The 17956-nt window shown below is 43.7% G+C and overlaps 2 protein-coding genes across 4 annotated transcripts in view; one reads left to right on the top strand and one right to left on the bottom strand.

Annotated features, from left to right (window-relative positions):
* The window catches only part of DUSP16 (dual specificity phosphatase 16), a 65066-nt gene that overhangs the window by 24082 nt on the left and 23028 nt on the right, over positions 1 to 17956 (top strand). The window contains exons 2-3 of one of the 2 annotated variants that reach the window (XM_084811360.1): positions 4236 to 4857; positions 12094 to 12232. In XM_084811360.1, the coding sequence (XP_084667486.1) occupies positions 4627 to 4857; positions 12094 to 12232 (370 nt within the window). In that variant the 5' untranslated portion in view covers positions 4236 to 4626. Of the gene's footprint in view, positions 1 to 4235; positions 4858 to 5554; positions 5736 to 12093; positions 12233 to 17956 lie in introns of those variants that run through there. The other variant, XM_084811361.1, reaches the window with a different exon arrangement.
* The window catches only part of BORCS5 (BLOC-1 related complex subunit 5), a 78358-nt gene continuing 64481 nt past the window's right edge, over positions 4080 to 17956 (bottom strand). Inside the window, exon 6 of one of the 2 annotated variants that reach the window (XR_014784519.1) lies at positions 4080 to 4843. The gene's annotated coding sequence lies outside the window, so the exon portion shown is untranslated. The remainder of the gene's footprint in view (positions 4844 to 17956) is intronic. The other variant, XR_014784518.1, reaches the window with a different exon arrangement.

Here is a 17956-nt window from a genome sequence, read left to right as displayed (position 1 = left end):
TTAAGAAGCATGGATTACAGAATAATGGAATATCTCCCACACAGATTAAATCCATACCACCTCTCCTTTTAGAAATTAAGTGATCATTCCCACCTCGCTTGTAAGCAAACTGCAACCAGAGTACAGAAACGTGCTTCTCCCCCTAAACATAACAACCCACTATTTATTTCCCCTCCTCTAACAACACTTCACAGAAACGTCCTCTTTTTAAAACAAAACAACGTGCTCTTTTTAAAAACAGCACCCCCACCATTGCTACAGGCAAGCTCTCCTTATTTCCTCTTTCCGTGTAACTTGGCATCACCAAAAAGTTGGAGATCCAGTGTAGAAACTGATTTATACCACCTTGCTAGGCATTTCATGTGATGCTTATGCTGGGTGTTCGCCGTGAGCTTTCTCCAATGCAAAAAGACAAACAAAAACTATGGAGAGAGACAGAGAGAAACGTCGCTGCTTCCTGAAAATCCATCAGTTTTTGACAGTGGGTTTTCCCAGGGACAACTCTGGAAAAATATGCTGGTCCCTCCCAGCTGAAATGGGCCAGGGCAAGTTATGTGGCACTCAGTTTACACAGAGCAGTCAGCTTCCCTTTGCACTGTGTTCTGGACCACAACCGGTGATCCCCCAGGGCTGCAGATGGCAAGAGACGTTCGGTAGTGGGCAGGGAAGCTGTCTTCCAGGAAAGGGTTTTTTTCTGCAGTTCCTCCTCTTCTAATCGAGGACCCCCTGATAAGCTCCCAAGGGAACCTCAGGGGTCCAGTTTAAAAAGCCACAGGTTAAAATATGTTTCTAAGAATTTAAAAATTAAAACATTTACCTTTCTTACTACTGCTACTGAAATTTTATTTTAATTTCAAATCTTTACTTTTGTTCCCATATCACGGTAGAGGCTTTCAGGGGGCATTCTCAAAGAAATGGGGGCAGGGTGGGGAAGGATTACTATAAGTAAATGGTTACAAATAATTCTGTATTTATAGGACACAATCCAGCCTAAGGTAAGGACTTGAAAGGCCTGGTTTGTACATTTACTGGGCTGTGATTATCTTCATGTGGTGAAAATTCTGGTGCTGCCAATTGACACATTTTTGTCCTAAGAGGGCGATGATTCATACACCCATCTTCCAGCCTACGAAATGCTGCACCACATTTTTCAGGGAGTTAACGTTCAGAGATAAGCCGTGTAATGACAAGAGGCATCATTTGCTTTTAATTGCTTAGTAACGTCATGTCGGAACATCAGCACATTCCAGGGTGATGTGGCAGGTCAACTCCACAGCCCCCTAATGAATCTGTGGAGGTGGCTTGGGTGTTCTGGTAAATATTGAGTTGCAGTCATGGGCTTCATGTTACTTTATATCAGTGGTTTTCAAACCTTCAGCCTGTCCTTTTCATACTGATGTGTCTGATCAGGAAACCCTGTGCATCTGTCAAGGAATTTGTGTTCTGGGATGGCTACCAAGTTTCCAATTGTTTGGTCTGTTGGACTTCAGTGTTGTAGTGAACTGGGAATGTGATAGAACACCCAGCCCTCTACTCCAGCTGTGCACTGTGAGGAAAGATCAGGCCATGCTGTCTTTGAGGAAAGCTCATAGACCATGGATGCTTCCAGATGAAGCTTTTATTGTACAGTTGCCTGCCTCATTCACGGAATGTTATGTGGGGTCCAGACGTTTTCTTCCCTTCGTAACCCTCTGAGTTTTCCCACTGCTTCTTCCAACTTCTTTTCTTACTGCAAAAAATCCATTAAGAAGGGAAAGGCAGAATAGCTGCACATTGCCTTTTGCTTGATAATGCTAGGAGCCCTCAGTTTGAATCATAGAATCACAGAATAGTAGGGTTGGAAGGGGCCTACAAGGCCATCGAGTCCAACCCCCTGGGAAGCACTCCGTTTGGAAGCACTCGGTTACTGATCTACTTACAGAGGGCTTGCTGAGCAGTTTCAAAACCAGCCCATGGTTTCTCAAAGTGTTTTCTTTGTTGTGTTGATATCACTCATTTTTTAAAGTGAATTAGGAAAAGATTGTCTTTGAGACTTTCTCCGAATTGATTAGACCGTTGGATAGTTCTCCTCCCTTCCCCTCTGCACGCAGCAAGATTATGAGCAGGTCTTGGGCTTTTGCACTGTCTCCCTCTCTGTGCTCTTCTTCATGTGTAGAAGGAAACTTCTGAACCAGGAGATACCACTTCCAAATACAGAGGAGATCCCACATTCAGGTATGACCAGGATCTCCTGGTGTAGGCATTAGCCTCCAATAAAGGGAGCAGGGGAAGAAGTGAGACCTACAAACCCAAGCCCTACTCCTAATTCCTCTGTGTGTAGTGGTGAAGAGGGAGAAATATCAGTCCAAAAGGGCCTCAGAAGGCAAGAAAGAACATATTTGGGTATGTATTTTTACACTACTGCAACTTAATCCCCCCCCCCCGAAAGAACAGCCTGTATCTGGCCTCAGTTTTTTATATGCCTGTTTAAACATTTCTAACTCATTAAAAATTGTGTATCCATTTTAAAAGTTCATAATTTTTTTCCTGTTTTTCTTTTTTTACTGGCCAGGCATAAACTCCCATCCTTTATCCATATCCAAGCAGACTGGCTGACAACCTCATTAATGGGTCTGATCGTCTGCTTACTGAAGCCAACAGAGCAGCTTCCATTAGGGGTGTGTGTGTGTGTGTGTGTGTGTGTGTGTGATTAGGCCCTAAAGGGTCTTTGAATGTCAAAGCTTATTCTGTTCCAGAGAGCGATGTGTGAAATGTGAGGGGAAACCTCACTCCATGGTCTTTGTTGTATTCTCTACAGTTTAATTTTAGAATGTCGATCCTGTTGAAAGGAAGTTGCAATATTCCTGATGCTTCCATCACTGGCAAAATGCCCATCATTATGACATACGTGCATGTGTAGGGAGGTTTTGGATATTGCAGAGAAGCCTGGAGAGAGCAGTATATCTTTGCATGTTCTGTGTGTAGGAAGCACATTACCCCACTTCTCCAGAATTCCTGTCAATGAAGGTTGGGCTACGGCGCATTATTAGGGGTAGAGAGCAGGTATGGCTTTCACTGCAAATATACCCAAATGCAGCAGTTTACTCTCCCCACCCGCAGAATGAATGGCAACCATTGTCTGCAGGAGAAAACAAAGGGCTGCCTTCAAGACACCTTTGGGATGGGAGTTAAATCTATTCCCCCACTCAGCCCACTAACAATGAAGGCTACTCCTATTTACATAGCCCCACCCATTCACCTGCATAGTGTATCTGGATCGTGAGTTCTGTTCCTTGGTTATAGTAGGGTGTGATATAGTGCTGAGAAACTTGAGGGGTGGATTTTATTTTGCTACTTCCAAGGTTTGTTTGTTTGTTTGTTTGTTTCATTTCTATACCGCCCAATAGCCGAAGGTTCTCCAGTGGCATGCACGTGGATCCATTTTTATTGGCAGAACGATTCTGTGATGTAGGTTAGGCTGAGAGATAGCGATACTGCTCCGATCTCAGTAGTTCAGAGGATATGCAAATGTGTGCATCACTAGCTAACTCCACCATATTGTAGCTAAGGCTGAACTGACACATCTAGCAGGGTGAGGTGGAGGGACCTGACATGGTAGCATGAAGCAGCAGAAGTAGGACAGTTTAGAGAGCAGAAATGGTGCACTCCATTCCCCTGCTGTTTTCTGGCACACAGGTGTGTGCCACAACTGGGAGAAAAGCAGCTTGAGGAAGGAAGTGCAGGGGGAAAGTGGCATCCGGCATTCAGCCCCTCCCACCTGATATTTCTCTCTTCCAAATTATGTCCTTCCCTTGACATTCACCAGCACATTTTAGGTCGGGGTGGGGAAGCTGTGGCCTTCCAGTTGTTTTGGCCTACAACTCCCATCATCCCTCACCATTGGCTATTCTGGCTGTGGCTGATGGGAGTTGTAGGCCAAAACATCTGAAGGGTTGCAAGTTGCCCATCCCTGTTTCAGATGTTTGGAGTCCAAGGTTTTTTGATCTAGATTGCCACCAAACAGCTAGTTTGGCCATTAGGATGGGGGAATATATGGAGCGAGGGAATTAAGTATCATTTTAAAAAAGAAAGCAAAATATGGTTCATAGCACATGAGAACTTTATTGTGACAACAGGGGGAGCTGGGGGGGGGAATGGGATTGTAGTTTGCAAACGCTCATCCTCTGTCTTATTTGTTTTTGTTTTTGTTTTTCTTTCTGTCTGCCTCTTTGCTGCATCTTTCCATGTCTCAACAGGCTCCTAGTCCACTCTAAAGCCGATGATGGAGAAACAAAGGTAAAGAATGATGTAATGGCAGGACCAGCCAAAAAGCATCTTTTGTTTGAGTTGTGAAATGGCTACTCTATAGCCTAGGATGAATCGGCTGTGAGGGCTGCTTTGTGGAGCAAGCCCTGTATAACCAGTACGTCAACTGGAAGCCTGAGGAGGCATTCATCTTTGGAGCACCCTCTCAAGAGAAAATGGGTCTAACTTTTCTCTTGCCAGTCCCTACCAGTATGACCTCATACACTTTGAGTACAATGGAATGGCTAAGCCTTTAAGTGCATAGCCATTACATCATCTTCTTCATCGGTGCTGCAAATTGGAGAGGAAGGCAGTGGCTAAAGAAGGGCCTCTGTTGTTGTCATGGCTGATGAGATGAATGGTCCTCGACTCATTGTTGGCGAGAGGCTGGTGGCTTTGTTGGAAAGCGGCATGGAAAAATTGCTGCTGATTGACAGCCGCCCCTTTGTGGAATACAATACCTCGCACATCTTGGATGCCATCAACATCAACTGCTCCAAGCTCATGAAGCGGAGGCTGCAGCAGGATAAAGTGTTGATCACCGAGCTCATTCAGCATTCTGCAAAGCACAAGGTAAAACAGTGGTGGGTGGTGGTGGGGGGTTACTTTTTTTTTTTTTAAGTGCTATTCTACAGGGAGCACAGAATTAGAAGTTCACCAGCAGAAGTACACATGTATAACTCCAGATGCATTAATTTGACTAGCCAGGGGATCACATGCACCCTTAATTCTCTGGTGCAAATTTACGCCTCCCAAGCTTAACCATAGTTGGGGTTATGTTGGCATCCATCTTTCAGGGTTATTGCTAACAATGGATTGCTGTTAATACTGGAAATGCTGGGATATTATCGAAACATGGGGTAGTCATGGGTAGCCTTGATGTTTTGTTCACTCAAATTACTAAACTACTAGATAAGTGATTTGTATCAACTGTTTGTTGTTAAGAAAAAAATAATTGTAAAACAGGGTATTAAGGGGGGTATGTCTGGTTAATAGCAAGTGCCAGTTATAACTAACCATGGATAAGGTTGTTGCTAGTGGGAGAAATCCATACCTGAGAGTCCATGTTCCCGCAGCCCACTTCCACTCTCTCTACCTGCATTGAGCAGGGGGCTGGACTCGATGGTCTTGCAGGCCCCTTCCAACCCTACTATTCTATGATTCTACAGTTGGTAAGGAATCAAAAGTATTATATGTGCACTGGCCCCTAATGTGATATTGCACCCTAATTTATTTTTTGAACTTACATTCCACCTTTCCACTACTAATAGTGGTCAAGGCAACTAACTTCAATAAAATACAACATAACATACAGAATTATAGTACTTCAGCATCAGTGTAAACGCCAGAAGCTTGTCTGAATAAAAATGCCCTTGCCAGCCAGTGGAAAGACAGCCGAGATGGAGCGAGCCTGGCCTCCCTTAGCAGGACTACCTGGACTTCTTCAGATGGTACATGCTTACCTTTTAATTTTTAGAAATGAACAAACATAAGAGTGTGCTCCCTTTCATCCCTAGCTTGCACATAAATAGCTAGCTGTTATCTTCAAAGATACATTATGCATGTTTAAAAGGCGTAAGCATTATCAGAATATTAACATGTTGTGAAGTTTGAGCTATCTCCTCAATACCAAAAAAGAAGCCCGGTTTGCTTTCATCTTTAGAACGTTGTTGCTGTGCTGCCAAGCGTCAGAGGGGCAATGTACAGAATCTTAGATGAACTCAAGTTTTGTTGATGGTGGTTTTGGAATTTCATAGAGATGTTTCACTCCTCTGCTGGAAAGCTTGTATATCTCTGTCAACAACAGAGACTGGTTCAGTATTTTAAAGAAGTACCTTCTTGACATATCTACTATTTCAGTTCATTCCTACACCACACTAGCTTGTTGTTCTAGCTTGCTCTGCTCATTTCCTCTATAGGATTTGATGCATGTCTGCTATGTAAATAAATTTATTCTCATGTAAAATTAAAAGTAGCTCCTAAGAAAATCAGGGCTGCAAACTTCGACATATTTTGTGAATAATTGTTTAAAGGGTTAGGCTGCAACCCAATATACACACTTTCTGGGAGTCAGCTCTGTTGAAAACAGTAAGACTTTGAAGTAGACATCTTGTTGTTCAGTCGTTCAGTCGTGTCCGACTCTTCATGACCCCATGGACCATAGCACGCCAGGCCTTCCTGTCCTGCGCTCTCTCCCAGAGTGTGCTCAAGTTCATATTCATTGCATCGGTGATGCTATCTAGCCATCTCATCCTCTGTCGTCCCCTTCTCCTTTTGCCTTCAGTCTTTCCCAGAATCAGGGTCTTTTCCAGAGAGTTTTCTCTTTGCATTAGGTGGCCAAAATATTTGAGCTTCAGCTTCAGTATCTGTCCTTCCAATGAGCACTCAGGGTTGATTTCCTTTAGGATGGACTGATTTGACCTCCTTGCAGTCCAGGGGACTTGTGTAAGAGTCTTCTCCAGCACCACAGTTCGAAAGCATCAGTTCTTCGGCGCTCAGCCTTCCTTATAGTCCAGCTCTCACAGCCATACATTACTACTGGGAAAACCATAGCTTTGATTAGATGGGCCTTTGTCGGCAAGGTGATGTCTCTGCTTCTTACTATGCTGTCTAGGTTTGCCATAGCTTTCCTCCCAAGGAGCAAGCGTCTTTTAATTTCATGGCTACAGTCACCGTCTGTGGTGATCTTGGAGCCCAAGAAAGTAAAATCTGTCACTGCTTCCATTTCTTCCCCTTCTATATGCCAGGAAATGATGGGGCCAGATGCCATGATCTTAGTTTTTTTAATGTTGAGTTTCAAACCAGCTTTTGCACTCTCCTCTTTCACCCTCAACAAGAGGCTCTTTAGATCCTCTTTGCTTTCTGCCATTAGGGTGGTATCGTCTGCATATCGGAGGTTGTTGATAATTCTCCCAGCAATCTTAATTCCGACCTGTGATTCATCCAACCCGGCGTTTCTCATGATGTACTCTGCATATAAATTAAATAAGCAGGGTGACAATATGCAGCCTTGTCGTACTCCTTTCCCAATTTGGAACCCCTCAGTTGTTCCATGTCTGGTTCTTACTGTTGCTTCTTGACCCTCGTACAGGTTTCTCAGGAGACAGGTAAGGTGGTCTGGTACTCCCATCACTTTAAGAATTTGCCACAGTTTGTTGTGATCCACACCATCAAAGGCTTTAGCGTAGTCAATGAAGCAGAAATAGACGTTTTTCTGGAATTCTCTTGCTTTCTCCATGATCCAGCAAACATTGGCGATTTGATCTCTAGTTCCTCTGGCTCTTCGAAACCCCACTTGTACTTCCGGTAGTTCTCGGTTCGCATACTGCTGAAGCCTAGCTTGTAGGATTTTGAGCATCACCTTGCTGGCATGTGAAATGAGCGCAATTGTGCGGTAGTTTGAACACTCTTTGGCGTTGCCCTTCTTTGGAATTGGAATGTAAACTGACCTTTTCCAGTCTTGTGGCCACTGTTGAGTGTTCCAGATTTGTTGACATATTGAATGCAGCACTTTAACAGCATCATCTTTTAGGATTTTAAATAGCTCAGCTGGAATACTGTCATCTCCGCTAGCTTTGTTGTTACTAATGCTTCCTAAGGCCCACTTGACTTCACCCTCAAGGATGTCCGGCTCAAGTTCAGTGACCGCACTATCATGGCTATCAGGGACATTCAGATCTTTCCTGTATAGTTCTTCTGTGTATTCTTGCCACCTCTTCTTAATCTCATCTGCTTCTGTTAGGTCCCTGCCTTCTTTGTCCTTTATCATGCCTGTCTTTGCACAAAACATTCCCTTGAGATCTCCAGTTTTCTTGAAGAGCTCTCTAGTCTTTCCCATTCTGTTGTTTTCCTCGATTTCTTTGCATTGTTCATTTAAGAACGCCTTCTTGTCTCTCCTTGCTATTCTCTGGAACTCTGCATTCAGTTGAATATATCTTCCCCTTTCTCCCTTGCTTTTCACTTCCCTTCTTTCTTCAGCTACTTGTAAAGCCTCATCAGACAGCCACTTGGCTTTCTTGCATTTCTTTTTCTTTGGGATGGATTTCGTTGCTGCCTCCTGAACAATGTTACGGACCTCCGTCCATAGTTCCTCAGGCACTCTGTCTATCAGGTCTAATCCCTTAAATCTATTCCTCACCTCCACTGTATATTCATAAGGGATATGATTGAGGTCATACCTGAATGGTTTAGTGGTTTTCCCTACCTTCTTCAATTTAAGCTGAAATTTTGCAACAAGAAGCTCATGATCTGAGCCACAGTCAGCTCCAGGTCTTGTTTTTACTGACTGTATAGAGCTTCTCCATCTTTGGCTGCAAAGGACATAATCAATCTGATTTCGATATTGACCATCTGGTGATGTCCATGTGTAGAGTCGTCTCTTGTGCTGTTGGTAAAGAGTGTTTGCTATGATCAGCGTGTTCTCTTGGCAAAACTCTATTAGCTTTTGTCCTGCTTCATTTTGTACACCAAGGCCATGCCTGCCTGTTATCCCGGTGATTTCTTGACTTCCTACTTTAGCATTCCAATCCCCTATGATGAAGAGGACATCTTTTTTTGGTGTTAGTTCTAGAAGGTGTTGTAGGTCTTCATAGAACCGATCAACCTCAGCTTCTTCGGCATCAGTGGTTGGGGCATAGACTTGAATTACTGTGATGTTGAATGGTTTGCCTTGGATTCGTACTGAGATCATTCTGTCGTTTTTAAGATTGTACCCCAGTACTGCTTTCCCCACCCTTTTGTTGACTATGAGTGCTACTCCATTTCTTCTAAGGGATTCTTGCCCACAATAGTAGATATGATGGTCACCTGAATTAAATTCGCCCATGCGTGTGCATTTTAGTTCGCTGATTCCCAAGATGCTGATGTTCAATCTTGCCATCTCATGTTTGACCACCTCCAGCTTACCTTGATTCATTGATCTTACATTCCAGGTTCCTAAACAATAATGTTCTTTACAGCATCGGATTTTCTTTTCACCGCCAGACACATCCACAGCTGAGTGTCCTTTTGGCTTTGGCCCAGCCGCTTCACTCTTTCTGGCGCTACTTGGAAATTCCCTCTGCTCTTCCACAGTAGTGTATTGGACACCTTCCGACCTGAGGGGCTCATCTTCCGGCGTCATCTCTTTTAGCCTTGTGATACGTTCCATGGGGTTTTCTTGGCAAGAATACTGGAGTGGGTTGCCATTTCCTTCTCCAGTGGACCACATTTTGTCAGAACTCTCTGCCATGACCTGTCCATCTTGGGTGGCCCTGCACGGCATAGCTTATGGCTTCACTGAGTTACACAAGCCCCTTCGCCACAACAAGGCAGTGATCCATGAAGGGGAGTAGACATCTATAGGGTTGCATTTTTGGTCACAGATCTTAAAAGCCTAGAATAATAGAACTGCCACCTTCTGTTGTTTCACAAAATATCAGATAAACTCTAGCCCAGGGAACAGCAACCAAAAGTGGGTGGAGGGCTGGATGACACCCCCACACAACTTTCTGTGGGCCAAACGATGTCAGGGGCATGCCTCCTGACAGCCAAAGGGGCATGGTCATATTCCCTATGTCATTTGGATCCGGCGGGTGCATTGGGAGAATGATCCTCCCAGGGTGTCTGCTGGGAACTGGCTTAGTTGTTCATGGGCCTTCTCTCATTGGAGAAGTGAAGCCATGTTGCCTGCCCCGCACCTTCTCCCATTGGGGAGAGATGCCTGGGCCAAGCACCCAGAACTGAGCCGGTGACTAGAGGAGCACTGTCCAGCCACCAGCTCAGTCCCACAGACTTCGCCCACACAATGGCTTCCTCAAATGTGGGAAGGCACAGTGCAGATGGATACCCTGCTGCTATCTCTGAGCACAGAGCAGAGATAACAGCAGGGATTCTCCAGGGGCCTCCAAGCCCTGTCCCCTGAAGGCTTCCGGGGTGGGGGGAATCTTCACAATAATGGAATGAGAAATGCATTGGAGTATTATCTGGATTTTCATGGAATTGGCTTTGGTCCCTCAGGGACACATGAAGCAAGAAAAGCCGAGTATACCGTACCATTAAAATCCAGTTTTCACGGGTCATACAGTGCTGGAAAGGACCATACTTCTGGATTGGGTGGGGGAAGTAGAACTGAATGTTATCTACCAGGCAGGGGCTGCTCAACCAGTGAGAGAGGCTTGTTTCCCAGCCCATGTTCAGGCCCCATTATTATGAATGGAGTGTAACTAATTCACAATGCTCTAGAAACAACCCATCCAGTACAGCATCTGAAGGCTCCCTATGAGAGTAGCCTACCATCCCAATTTTGCCCCATTCCAGCAAACTGTTGCAGAGTTATTGCTTCCACCCCATTTTTCCCAATGTGTGCATTTTTGCTCAAAGAAGTCAAAATCCCCAATTCCCCAGTGCAGCATCTGAAGGCTCCCAATGAGAACACCCCACCCCCCAGTTTCGCCCCATTCCAGCAAACTGTGGCAGAGTTCCACCCATACCCTTTCCCCTTCTCTGGGCACTTTCTCTTTGCTTGCAATGAAAGACTTCCCCTCTCTGTAATCCCAATACCTGCTGATCTCTACTGCGATAAAGCCCTAAGGCGCTTTTGTTTAATGCCAAAGGCAAGAGTATAAGCTCACTGTTCCCTCACTTTTCCAAGAAGAAGCCAAAATCCCTGGATTTTGAAATTCAGATCCAGTGCAGCATCTGAAGGCTCCCCCTGAGAGCACCCCACCACCCCAATTTTGCCCCATTCCAGCAAACTGTCACAGAATTGTAGCTTCCAAGTCGTTTTTACTGCAAGCATCAGAGAAGCTAAGCAATGCAATGAGAAGCAGGGAAGTGAACCAATGTTCAAGAATCAGACAAGCCCCGAAGTAAAGCAACATGAAGTAAAGCAAACATCCAAGAAAATGCTAAGTAACGCAAGGATCGGAGAAGAACGCAGAGAAGCAAAGTAATGCAACACTGGAGAGTTGAATTAACACATCAGGGAAGCCAATCAATCCAACATCAGACAAACAGCAGAGATGCACATAATGATGGGGAAAGGGAGGCTAGTTACTCTCACTGGCGAAAAGTAAGGACAGCGTGATTCTGAAGGCTCAACAGAGTGCTCTAGCACTGATGAGTTGGAAAGGCAGGCTCGTTACTGCAGTTACTCTAATTTCTCTCCCTGGGGAAAATGGGTGAATGGGAGGGAGGGGCGGCTACACCCTTTGACCACGTCACTGCCAGGTCTCAGCCATGTCACAAAGGCATGCCTAGGATTTAATGAGGAGGAACGCAGCACCCTGTAGCAGAACCACGTAGGAGCCGCTTTAACTGAAAAAATGGAGTAAAAGGACTCTCAGATAATGCAGCTTTTCAAGATGGAAGCTGCTGCCTGGCAGCACACTGGCCTCAACATCATGTGCCACTAACAACCTCAAAGCTCCCAATCCGTAGGAAATCCTCTGTGATGACAGCCCCCTGGAAGGTTCTACAGGCTGGATTAAGGCCACAGGTTGCCCTCCCCTGCTCTAGTTTAAGAGCATTGCAGCGCTGTTTGATTCACAAATCTGGGGCAAATAATGAAAATTAGTTTCTGTTTTCTTTAGAATGTTATTATACCTTCTAATGCAAGTACAGCCTAATACCAAAGCAGAAGGAGAGGACAAATAAAGTATATAGTGATGACAAAAACCAACTATGAGTTTTTGTAGGATGAAATCAAAAGGAAGATGATTATGTTATGAGTAAGAATACTAGAAATATGAGTTTTACCCGGAAAAATGTGCTAGGCCTTTGTTTTTACATGGTTATGTTTGATATTTCCTCTCCAATAATTTGTTCCAGGTTGAAATTGATAGCAAACAAGAAGTGGTGGTATATGATCAAAACTCAAAGAATGTGGCATCCGTCTCTTCTGACTCTTTTCTGAGTGTCCTGCTGGGAAAACTGGACAAGAACTTCAGCTCTGTTCACCTGCTTTCAGGTAGGGTCCTGGGAAGCCATGTGAGTGTGACACACACGGGACAGTGCGTACAATTCAAGAGAAAGAATGCAGGCAACATTTTGATGCAAACATTGTGATCCAAGGCTGTCCTACCTGCTGTGTGTCTCTCCCACTTTCAGCACTGAAGGAAATGTGAAAGTTAACTTAAGTAGATTCTTGTATCACTGCTTGTAAATCTTTCTCCATCATGTGACCTGAAAATGTGCCTAGAGCCAGCACACGGAAAGGTAGGAATTTTCTCTGGTGCATGGAGTTAGAAGGTTGCCAAGATCTGGATCTAGTGTGATTGCGAATATGCCCTCTCCATTGTTCTCACAACACAAGTTAACACAAATAGTGTTATTCTCACAACACAAGGGAGGATCAATGGGAAGTCTGGATTCAGGACTCTGACACTGTCACAAGCTGTATGCTCTCACTGGCAGAAGGACCTGCTGCCATGACAGAGCACTCAGTTGGATTCAGATGATAGACCATTTCCCCCCTGACCCAGTGAGAGCACACTATTCATATACTTAATTTGTTTTGGTCCCTGTGAAGTTGACAATTTAAATCTCGTGCTCAGGCAATTCAAATTCTGCACCAAGAAAATAAAAATTCTGCAAGCTGTATAAAATATGCAAATTTGCATTTTCTTTCTTTATTTCAAATAATTTGTTCTGCCATTTTTATTATTTGGCATAAAGTATTCTTTAAGTATTATTTCAATTTATATCCTGCTTTCTACACATGACACTCAAGGTGGCTAAAAACAAAAATAAAATAAAATGCTATAAAAATACATAGCATTATGAACATTTTTTTAAAAAAGATCAAACTGATCTAAACACAGAACAGTCAAAACCATAAATATAGGATAGCTGCCAATTAACACATAGTGTGCAGTAGAAGAGGCAGATTAACATCACGGGCCAAAGGCTTTCCTAAATCAAAAGTCTTCGCTTGGCAATAAAAGGATAACAAGAAGGATCTAGGTAAGTCTCCGTAGGCAAGAAATTCCAAAGCTGTGGTACAGCCCCTGAAAAGGCCTTCTTTTCTTGTTCCATTTGTCATGGCAAGGAACTTCTGAGAGCCCACCTCCAACTGCTGGAAATATTATTCAGCCACACTTTCAAGCACATTTTTGCAGCCTTAAGGCCTAGAAACTTTTGTTGTTGTTGCTAATGAAAGCTGAGATCCTCAGGAAGCTGAACTCTGTGCCCAGTACCACATTCTACATTTTTTCTTTGCTCCCACTGAATCATGGTAAACGCAGAGCCTTGCTTATAGCCAGCGACTCTAAATTAATCAGGATCTTGCAAATAGCCAGTTACTCCGGATTAATTAGTACTTGTTTTTTTCTCTGACTGGATGTGCAATGGTCTCGTAAAGCTGGCTTGCCCGCCTTTCCCATGGCTTCATTATTAACCAGATAAAGTAGTCCAGTGTTCACAGTTGTGGAAACAGAACCTATAAAAAGTGGTTAGTGGGAAGAAAGATAAGGAAGAAATAACAGACGCTCCCTTATGAACTGTTGGTTGGGTGAGCAGTTGGATTCTTTTGTGAAATATTGAGTAAGCTATTCAGAAAAGATATCTATCTTTATAATGCGTAGCTCAGTTCAAACCATGCTGTCTTTAATTCTGGTGAGAGGTTTTTTTAATCATAATTTCCAGTGGCCTCATTTTTCTTACTTACGTAGGAAAGTAACTTGCAGAGTCAACAACTCTGTTATCTTTTTAACACAAGGTTAGAAAGTAAAAAGGAACAGCTCTTGTTCAAGCAAAGTGATACAGTATATAGATAAACAACAGTAAGAAATGAACTATCAGTAACATTTCCTTTCCTTCTTGGAATGCCCTAAAAGCATGAGTCTATTCTGTTTCGGATGTTTTCTTCTGTTCCCTTGAATATTCTTAAGGCACATATTAACTGAAGCATGTGAACAGTGCTTTGTGTAGAGTCTTGCTTGCCCTCTTCTCTTTGGAGAAGTCAATAATGTTATCTCAGCAAGTTGATGACAAACTCTTAACATGTTTGAGTTCAGGGGTCAGTGCACTATAGAAAAGACAAGGGGGGCAGATGAGGTCCAAAGTTCTTTTGAAGTCAGCCTCTGGTTGATTTACGACATTGTCATAAAGTATTTTAGGGACATGGAAGAGCGAGGAGAATGTTTTGCCAAATAATTGTTTCTTAGCATTCATGCGAAGTTTCCTTTGTGTGGGGTCCTGTAGGGTGTTCCGGCCTACATTTTCTACAGAATAGTTCCATTGGCTTTGAATGTAACTTTTTTAATGCAAAGAAATGCAGACAACTGGCGGCTGGGCACGGGATAAGTCTGATAAAAAGAGATTGTACACTTCCAAATGGCAGATGTGGGATATCTTTTCATTACATTACAGTTTATTGCTTTTTAGCCAATCAGGCCGTCCACACACAAAACAAATAGAATTCTCACATCAACCCAAAAGGGAGACCAAAGTACAAATTATTAATAAAATAACTAACAAGAGCAAGTTAAAAACATTTTAAAATCCTAAAACAATATCTGCCAGAATATTATTACCATGTTTACGGATTTAGTTTTTTTATAACAGTCAATGACTTTCGCCTCTCCAGGGCTCGACTGACAAACTTAGCAGTCCTATATGATGTATAATGATCTGTTCCAGCTAATAATAATCGAGTTATGCTTGCACCAGAAGTATTCTCAAGCGCAGCTAATAGGGGCTCAAGATATTGCTTCCTCAAATCGATATACAATGGGCATTCTGCTAAAAAGTGTACCATGTCCTCTACCTTGGGGCAACCAGCTGGGCAATCTGCACTCATGCCATGATGGGTCCTATAACGTGCCTTCACCTCCATCAATTGGAGTGAGTTCAGTCTACACCTAGTCATGAGCCATCTCAATTCATGTGAGGTGATGGAAATCAAATACGGGGGAGCCTTCCCCGGAGAGGTCATGATGCTTTTATAGATCTTGTTAGAGCGACTTTCAGCAGCAACAGCCATTGTTGTTTGAATATCAACATCCTGTAACCTCTTTGAAATCTCATCCCTAGCTCTATCATAGCCCCTCGCACGCAAATATGATTGTGAAAAGCCCAACTCAGAGATAGATGTGGCTATCTTGTCTGCCCATGAGCCCCTTCCCATAGCTTCATATGCTAATAAGACCAAGGGGGAGGCCAGTTGGAACACTATCTTTAACCAGAAGAAAGTGGCAGCTTTTTGGACAAGCATTCCCACTGAGTGACAAGCTGTTTCTAGTCGGACAATGGCCTTAGACGTGGATCTGGGAACCCCGAGTTCTCTGGATAGAAATTTATGCTGCACTGACTCCAGTGAAGCGATGTTAGCATGGGTCCAGGCAGGTGCCCCATATAATATTTGGGGAAGTAATTTGCCCTTGTATAGCTCTATTAAAGGGGCCACCATCGATATCTTTTGACTGTGCCCACATAAAACTCTCTGCAGGTACAAAACTAGCACAGTCTTGAGTCCCAAACTTTTCTCCCTTATGCGCTAGTATGGGCAAACTTTTCTCCCTTATGCGCTAGTGTTGTTAGGTCTGTTTTTTTTTTACTACCGGAAAGTTTTTGTTTTGCTGATGCGAATTCAGAAAATGATGCCGCTACCTGGAGCTTGACGTTGTAGAGTCCATCTCTCACCTCGTTCTGCTGCCTTTGTAGACCAGGTCTCTAGCCTGATCTATGTAGGGCATGGGCCACATGGAAAGCCATGCATGACTTGTCATGTTTATATGCACTTGCCACATGTACTGGGCATAACGTGTGCAACCCTGCTTGACCTTCAGGCTGCTAGTTCAAGACTAGTGTGGGCCTGTATCCTGAAACCAGATGATAAGGAAGAGCAGTGGTTCTCAGTTGGAAGAGAGGTTGCTTTCAAAAACAAATGTTCAAGTCATCAGTGTGTTCTGTGGTGGCCAAATTACAGAATTTGACTTGATGTTGTTGTTGTTCAGTCGTTAAGTCGTGTCCGACTCTTCGTGACCCCATGAACCATAGCACACCAGGCCTTCCTGTCCTCCGCTCTCTCCCCGAGTGTGCTCAAGTCCATATTCATTGCATTGGTGATGTTATCTAGCCATCTCATCCTCTGACGTCCCCTTCTCCTTTTGCCTTCAATCTTTCCCAGAATCAGGGTCTTTTCCAAGGAGTTTTCTCTTCGCATTAGGTGGCCAAAATATTGGAGCTTCAGCTTCAGTGTCTGTCCTTCCAATGAGCAGTCAGGGTGGATTTCCTTTAGGACTGACTGATTTGACCTCCTTGCAGTCCAGGGGACTCGTAAGAGTCCTCTCCAGCACCACAGTTCGAAAGCATCAATTCTTTGGCGCTCAGCTTTCCTTACAGTCCAGCTGTCACAGCCATACGTTGCTACTGGGAAAAACATAGCTTTGATTATATGGACGTTTGTCGGCAAGGTGATGTCTCTGCTTCTTACTATGCTGTCTAGGTTTGCCATAGCTTTCCTCCCATGGAGCAAGCGTCTTTTAATTTCATGGCTACAGTCACCATCTGCAGTGATCTTGGAGCCCAAGAAAATAAAATCTGTCACTGCTTCCATTTCTTCCCCTTCTATATGCCAGGAAGTGATGGCGCCAGATGCCATGATCTTAGTTTTTTTAATGTTGAGTTTCAAACCAGCTTTTGCACTCTCCACTTTCACCCTCAACAAAAGGCTCTTTAGATCCTCCTCGCTTTCTGCCATTAGGGTGGTATCATCTGCATATCTGAGGTTGTTGATAATTCTCCCAACAATCTTAATTCCGACCTGTGATTCATCCAACCCGGCATTTCTCATGATGTACTCTGCATATAAATTAAATAAGCAGGATGACAATATGCAGCCTTGTCGTACTCCTTTCCCAATTTGGAACCAATCGGTTGTTCCACGTCTGGTTCTTACTGTTGCTTCTTGACCCTCGTACAGGTTTCTCAGGAGACAGGTAAGGTGGTCTGGTACTCCCATCTCTTTAAGAATTTGCCACAGTTTGTTGTGATCCACACCATCAAAGGCTTTAGCGTAGTCAATGAAGCAGAAATAGACGTTTTTCTGGAATTCTCTTGCTTTCTCCATGATCCAGCGAATGTTGGCGATTTGATCTCTAGTTCCTCTGCCTCTTCGAAACCCAGCTTGTACTTCCAAACCTAGCTTGTAGTTCCTGTATTTTTGTACACCAAGGCCATGCTTGCCTGTTATCCCAGTTATTTCTTGACTTCCTACTTTAGCATTCCAATCCCCTATGATGAAGAGGACATCTTTTTTTGGTGGTAGTTCTAGAAGGTGTTGTAGGTCTTCATAGAACCGATCAACTTCAGCTTCTTCGGCCTCAGTGGTTGGGGCATAGACTTGAATTACTCTGATGCTGAATGGTTTGCCTTGGATTTGTACTGAGATCATTCTGTCATTTTTGAGATTGTACCCCAGTACTGCTTTTCCCCACCCTTTTGTTGACTATGAGTGCTACTCCATTTCTTCTAAGGGATTCTTGCCCACAGTAGTAGATATGATGGTCACCTGAATTAAATTCGCCCATGCCTGTCCATTTTAGTTTGCTGATTCCCAAGATGTCGATGTTCTATCTTGCCATCTCACGTTTGACCACCTCCAGATTATCTTGATTCATTGATCTTACATTCCAGGTTCCTAAACAATATTGTTCTATACAGCATCAGACTTTCTTTTCACCACCAGACA

This window comes from Heloderma suspectum, chromosome 7, assembly GCF_057233095.1.
Source record: "Heloderma suspectum isolate Gila_16-S chromosome 7, 16-S_ref, whole genome shotgun sequence".
NCBI lineage: Eukaryota > Metazoa > Chordata > Lepidosauria > Squamata > Helodermatidae > Heloderma > Heloderma suspectum.
Note: the sequence above shows the minus strand (reverse complement) of the source record. Positions and strands in the feature narration are given on the sequence as shown.